Source organism: Gobius niger, assembly GCF_951799975.1.
Source record: "Gobius niger genome assembly, chromosome: 10".
In the NCBI taxonomy this organism is placed as follows: domain Eukaryota; kingdom Metazoa; phylum Chordata; class Actinopteri; order Gobiiformes; family Gobiidae; genus Gobius; species Gobius niger.
In genome coordinates, this window is record NC_136861.1 from 6,632,384 (window position 1) to 6,639,375 (window position 6,992).

At 39.7% G+C, this 6,992-nt stretch overlaps 1 protein-coding gene across 1 annotated transcript; it reads right to left on the bottom strand.

Moving 5' to 3' along the window:
- Positions 1-1,607: 1,607 nt before the first annotated feature.
- LOC306969366 (uncharacterized protein) lies at positions 1,608-6,986 on the bottom strand. The gene is made up of 6 exons (XM_079564981.1): positions 6,835-6,986; positions 5,961-6,162; positions 4,079-4,138; positions 3,925-3,987; positions 2,914-3,147; positions 1,608-2,025 (listed from the first exon to the last, which is right to left on the bottom strand). Exons 1-6 carry the CDS (start codon positions 6,912-6,914, stop codon positions 1,792-1,794), a joined length of 873 nt encoding a protein of 290 aa, XP_079421107.1. The 5' UTR covers positions 6,915-6,986; the 3' UTR covers positions 1,608-1,791.
- Positions 6,987-6,992: the final 6 nt, after the last annotated feature.

Here is a 6,992-nt window from a genome sequence, read left to right on the forward strand (position 1 = left end):
CCATAATTGTTAAGTTTATCAATGATTCTTCGACATTAAGTGGAAGAATTACCATATCTTGTCAACTGTAGCAAAGAGCTATTCAAGTTTCAATGGAACTCTCCCTCTTTCTATGCCACTAAAGAATTTTGTTTTGTTTTACTGCCACTGACTGGTGTAAAACTAATACTATTCTCAGGCAAATCATCCAAACAAATGATTAGAAAATATCTGCAATAAAGCTTAGATGAGTATTATCACAAAGAACATGTATATAACAAAGGGTGAAGAATTAATGAGTGTATATTTTCCTCACTGACCTGAATGATCTTCTGCCGTGGAGCTTGTGGCACATCATGGGGAGTGTCCAAACCGTCGATGTTTTTATCTCTTTCAAAGATAAACACACCGCCGTTCACACTCGCTTTTGCTTCATTCAAAGAAAGTGTAATATTGACGTGTCGAGCCAAAAACAAAGAATCAAAAACTTTTATTCACAATATTATTTACAAAGTGCACATCAAAAATATATTCTCAGTCGTACATTCAGGTAAATAAACCAGCAGTTTTAACAACGATTGAAACTGCTCTGTAGGTCATTCCCCGCTCTCTCCTGACTCCTCTGTATGAATAATATTGCACCGTTCTGGATTTGTCACATTTAAGAACAAAATAACAAAACTCTGCCTATCAAAGAAAATGTGATGGGCAGAGTAAATGTAATTGCTGCTTTTGATCATTTCATTGATTTCACTTCATTGAAAAAAACCTGCTTTATTAATCATAAGGCAGCAATGGATTGAGCCAGGTTTAAATGTGTGGTTTTAAATTGGTTGTATTAGCTACAAAGACAAGGATTTTGGATCTTTTTTCATTTTTGAATAAGCTATTTATAAGTAAAACGAAATCTGTAAAAATGTAAGGTTTTTTCGGTTCAAAGCTCAAAAAGCAGGCAGGAATTGGATATAAAAACAAAAAAACAACTTCAAAATCTTGTTGAGCCCCAAGACAGGAAAGTTTGGAATCTGTATGAGCTACTAGAGTGGGATAGATACAGACGGCATCTCTGGAATCGCCCATATATGGTCATGTTTGAAAACAGTTAAGGGGGGAAAACTTCAAAATCTACCATAACAAAAGCTGAATTATAAATATAGTTTTCTGCTAAATAAAGATACAAAGACATGAAGAGGAACAAAGTGGTTCAACAGCCCATAAATACATAAAAAACAGAGCATCGTGCTAATGCTAACTGCCATTTTTTCGCTTCTACTGAACAATCTACTGTGAATAAACATCCATATGGACCCGGTTTAGATTTGACTTAATTTGCATGTGATAAATAAGTTTATATTTCCCCCCAAAATGGCTAAAAACAGTGAAATATTGTGTTTCCCAAAAGATTCTCTTTTCCCTCCTTGGCGAGGCCGTCTGTATCTATGTAAACCTCGGCTACAGTCTCCCACAAAGGAAATGACCATATTTGCATTACAGCGACATCTCGGTCAAAGTCTTTCATGCTGCACGTGGACACCAAACAGTATTTGTGAATGAATAAGTGCGGGAAAGTTGGACAAAACGTCATACAAAAGCATCGTAAAGGGCGCCCTGTCTTTCCCTTATTAAATGAATGACATGTTTTGGCCAGCTCGATCCAGGACATGACGACGGCAGGACTTCTAAACCCTGACTTTCGGATCCGTGCATGAATGATCTAACCACTGAGCCACTGTCTAACGTCTGAAAACAATGGATAAAGCTGAATGAACCCTTCATCCATCCAAAGGCGTGCTGGTCTTCCTCCTCGGCGCTTCAGTCCTTGCTGCTGCACTTGTCGCAGAGCACCCACAGTTCGCTGCCCTCCATGAGTTGCCCCATCAGGGCGTTTTGTTTCTCGATGCCCACCGTCAGAGTCCGCAGCTCCGCGTTCTTGCGCCGCAGTCGGTCCTTGTAGTTTCTCAGCTCTTTCTGGAGCTCCTCGATGCGGGCGTGGGCCTCGTCCAGCTTCTGCTTCACGTTGCACGGGTCGATGGCGTAGTGATGGTCCTGGGAATGAAAACAACAATATATATATTATTATTTGTAAAGTTCCTCCTTCCCGGGTCCTCTGCAACTTATCAGTCCAGTGTCCTCCTGCGTCGACCAATGAGACGAGCTTTTCCTGTGAACCAGCCTGTCAGGTCCAATCAGGAGGAGGGGGAGGAGCTTGATTGTTTACTTTTTCCTTTTCTACTCATTTTTCAAACTAAGAAGAGCTTTCTGGTTAAAGAGGGGAAGGAATTTAATTGTTTACTTAAATTTTAATTAAATTTCACTCTGTCTCTCCTCACTTTGCAAACTTACAGACTATCACTTTAAGTAAAAGTAATGTAAAATGTACTTTATAAGTAAAAAGTAAAAGTATTTAAGAGTTTATGTGTTTAATGTGCAGGATCATTTGAATCAAACCAGGTCTAAATGAGTAAACCTCTAACTCAGGTCAAAAACAGGAACTAAACCAGGTCTTAAACCGGTCTAATCTAGGTCTAAACTAGGTCTAAACCAGGTCTGAGCCAGGTCTAATGGAGTAAACCACTAAACCCAGTCTAAACTAGGACATAACCAGTTCAATGTAGAGAGGTCACTTTGAAAATAAAATACTTTTTACACAGTTTAAAAAGTACAGCTACAGGCTCTAAAATGTAGTGAAGTAAAAGTAAAAAGTATTCATCATAAAATGTACTTAAGTAAAGTAAAAGTACCTATAATTTGTACTTTTTACTTTGCTACTTTCCACCACTGCCTATAGCCGTTAGCATTTAGCCATAAAACTGGCCAAGATATTTCTGTTATTAGTCGTTATTACATTATCAGTTCCTACAGGGGGTATAGTATGGATCTCACTTTACTTTGTGCAGCCCCTTTAAGCTAAGATAATATTTCAGAGTCACTTACGTCCGCACAGAGGATGGGAGGAGCAGCAGCAGCAGCAGCAGCAGCAGGAGCAGCAGGAGCAGCAGGAGCAGCAGGAGCAGCAGCAGCAGCAGCAGCAGCACAGGGAGCAGCAGCAGGAGCAGCAGGAGCAGCAGGAGGCGCTGGTTCTGTGGCCGTCAACACGGACTCGTTAAGCTCCTCTTTCACCGAGCGCCGTTTTGAGGCATTGATCGACTTCCTGGCTTTTTGGACTCCCTGAAATATAGGAAATATAAAGTTCAAACGTATAGATGAGAACTCTTAGTAGTGGAGGTGTGCAATATGTTCTACTTTTTGGAGGATAATATGGATAACATCGAGCCAATGTTAAGAAGTGTGGAAAACTTGTAAAAGAAAAAGAAAAAAAGAAAGAAATGGGGGGGGGGATAAAGGTTAAAATTTTGAGAGAAAAACTAGGGAACTAATAAAAAAAATTTAAAAAAATGAGTGAAAAAAAAGGTAAAAAATTGGGGGGGAAAATTGGAATCAAGTGCAAATAATTATGAAATTGGGAGGAAACTATTTTTAAAAATTGTGGGAAAATGTGGAGCAAATACGGGAAGTGTTTTTTCTGTCCTTTTCAAGAAAAAAATGATCTTTTTGAGCGATAAGCCGATGTAAGTGAAGGTGTTTGCCAGCTTATCTTGGCATATTTCTGATGGTTTGCAAAAATATCGCTCTATCGTTAGCGAGAAAATCCTCAAAAATATCAAGATATTAATTTTTGTCAATATCGCTCACCCCTAATTAGTACATTTTCAAGCAACATGTTGAGGCTGTATTTGATATGATTCCTGATTGTGTCCATCAAAATGTCAGTCAATGGTCAATGTTTGCTTGTTGATTTAAAATGGCCGATTTCTATCATTTCTGTAAATTTATAACATTCAATCCTGAACTTCCAAAACCCAACAATGCACTGACTGAACAGCACAATCACTGTAAACAACAGTCCAAAAGGGACACAATTTATAGTTTGATTTAGCGACTCACCGTTTTTGGGGCGGCTGGTTCATCGGGCAAAAAGATTTTCCGAACAAACTTTTTCTTTTTGACCTAAAAGAAGAGAAATGTGTTACACTTGTAGTATCTGGCGTCAGCACTATCTCAGTCTGACTTTTCCGAATAAAAGTTGAAAGTTACTTACTGCTGATTTGTAGACCTCGCCTTTTTTAGTCTTTTTTTTGCTCCTCCTCGACCTCCTGGGCTGAGAACAGAGAATATGTTCAAAGGATAACCATGTGTAGTTTAGATGCTGAATAGTGTGAGCTTACTGTAAATGTAACATACACTGAAAAAATATAAAAACCTATTAAATTATACATTAGACAAAACTATAAGAGAGTAAATAGCTTTGTCTCATACCAAATTAAAAACAATAAACCTAAATCTAAATTTTGATTTGATAAACTTGGCTCCAGAGTGAGACCAAACATGACAAAGATGGTCGTGAATACTTTATTTTAACAATAGTAACACAGTAACAGATTTAACTGTTGTTGGACTAACAGATTTAATGCACGCCTGTTAGCCAATCAGAATTGAGACCATGGTATAAATCAGGGGGAGGCAAGTTTGCTTCGAGGAGGGCCGATTTTCATCATTGCCAAAACACCAAGGGCCAAACCTCACCATTACAGCTCAAAGTAAAGAACCACTTCCTGCAAATGCCAAGGTTTTACATTATATAGCACATATTGGGATGATCGGCCAGGAAACAGCTATTTGATCTCTTACTTCAAATCAAAATCACTTTATTGTTATTCATTAGGAACTTCATTTGCAGAGGAAGTGCCAGTACGGGCCCGTTAAAAAAACAGTATATCCACAGTCATACAACACAATCAACATGTGCAATAATAAATACATTAAAAACAATATAGTGGGTCTGTGATAGACCAAGGTCCACACAGGAAGATGGAGGTCGGGAGGAAAGTGGAGGTCGCCCTCTTTGCCCCCTGAGGGAAGGACCTGAACCTGCGCCCTGACGGCAACAATGAGAGTGCAGAGTGTGTGAGGGGTCTGTGGAGATCTGGGTTCCTTTCCTCAGAACTCTGGAGTCATAGATGCTACAAAGTGAGTCCTGCTCCTGACCAATGATTATATTGCAGATTTTGATAATTTTATTGAGCATACTTATATAATAATATTTCTCAAAATCACCTTGTGGGCCAGAGGTTCTGTGCTAGAGGGCCGGATTTGGCCCCCGGGCCTGACGTTGCCTACCCCGGTACAAAATTAAAATAAATAAATGAAATAATTATTTGATCGTATAATTCTTATGGTTGAAAGTCCTATCTACTGGCCAACATGTTTTTGAATATTGCCTCCACTTTTGGTGGCCTTTAAAGGGACTAGATGCAAGTTAGCCATTGTATACTCACTACTGCCACCTCAGGTCATACGTGTAACTGCAGCTTCTATATTAAGCTCGTGCATGACGGCGCTTCAGACCCGAATTACCACCTTTTTAAGTGACAGCGAAGGATTTTAGAGGCAGTTGTGGTGAACAGGTCTGGGCTCATTCTACACATTAGGACATGGATGAAACATGCAGGGGGAGGAAAATACATAATATTGACATTGTTAAACTCCGTAGAGTCCCTTTAAGAGGAAATAATTAGTCCATAGTTCATATCTACAGATGACTTTGAACTTTGTGACAACTTTTGTTTTCTGTGAATTGGCCCAGGAATTGCTGAGAAATTATCAATAAACTAAGACTAGAAATCTGTTAGTATGACATAGTATGACATTTTCAGCTGCACCGCCTCAATTTTAAACTTTGGCTCTTTATAAAGTTGTGACGTCATGATTCATCACCAATTGTTTGCATTGATATTATGGGGGGTTTGTGAGTAAAAAAGTTTGGAAACCCATGATCTTTTGGACTGTGTGAATCACTTCATTAACGGTGTTTCACACATCGTTTTTATTATTTCAAATGTCAATTGTCCAAATAAAGTTTTCTCCTATATGTTTTCTCACATTTATTATAGCACTATGATTAGACATCTCTTGTATTTCACCTGGTCTGGGTCGTCTTGATCTTGGTCGGGGAAGTTGAATATCGATGGGGTCACTCCGTCCCTCAGTCGGTTGGTTTGCCCGGTCCGGTCCAGGTCCTTCTCCTCAAAGTGATCGCTGCAGATGACCGTGTGTTTGCTGATGACAAAGTCCCTCCTCAGCGCTCTCTTCCAGGCCTCCCTCCGCTCCGGGTCTGACGGGACCCTTCAAAGGAGCATCCAAGTCACGCAAACCTACAATCGACTCACAATAACAACCTAGAGACTATTTTGGAGCACTTTTCTTATCAGTTTTAAGCAATATCCTATATCAGTACTGGTAAGTATTTACAATTGGTGGTGGTAAGCTACTTGTGGAGCCAAAGCTGCCCTGGGGTAGACTGGAAGTGTGGCTGTCAATCTGTGCATCTGTCTTTCCCACCTCCACAATCACTCACTCAGCACATTCACACACATAGGTTCAAGTGTCTTGCCCAAGAACACAACAACACCGGTCAGAGCTTTAATTTACAAGCTGCCATTAAATATTTATCTTGATTTCTTTCTTAGCTTAGTTAAGACCTTTAAATATAACTATAAGATGATGATGATAATGATGGAGAGAGCAATGTTTAGTGGTTCTGTCACAACTTGGCACTTCAACTATTGTGGCACCATATTCGTTTACTTTGTCATTCTGGCGCTATAACGTTGTGGCCTATAATATAAAACACTTGTATAAAACTTTATGCACGTGTAATAATGAATTTAAATGAGACATTTCGCATCCCTGGTGTTGTATTTGGCTGCCGACCGAGGCAATATGGCGCACTCAACGGCGACGCCAGGAAAGTCTCTACGTACGGACATGTACAAAAAACCACTTTTAGGAGCTTACTTGTGAAACGATATCCCACGCTTCTTGGCCTCGGGGTCGAAGCGATTTGAGCAGCCGATAGCGGAACATTGAGTCGGCATTTTGTTAAAACACTGCCTGTTGATAAAACTAAAATGCCGCTTTTAGTTCTGTAACGACGAACCGCTCCAAGATGGCGG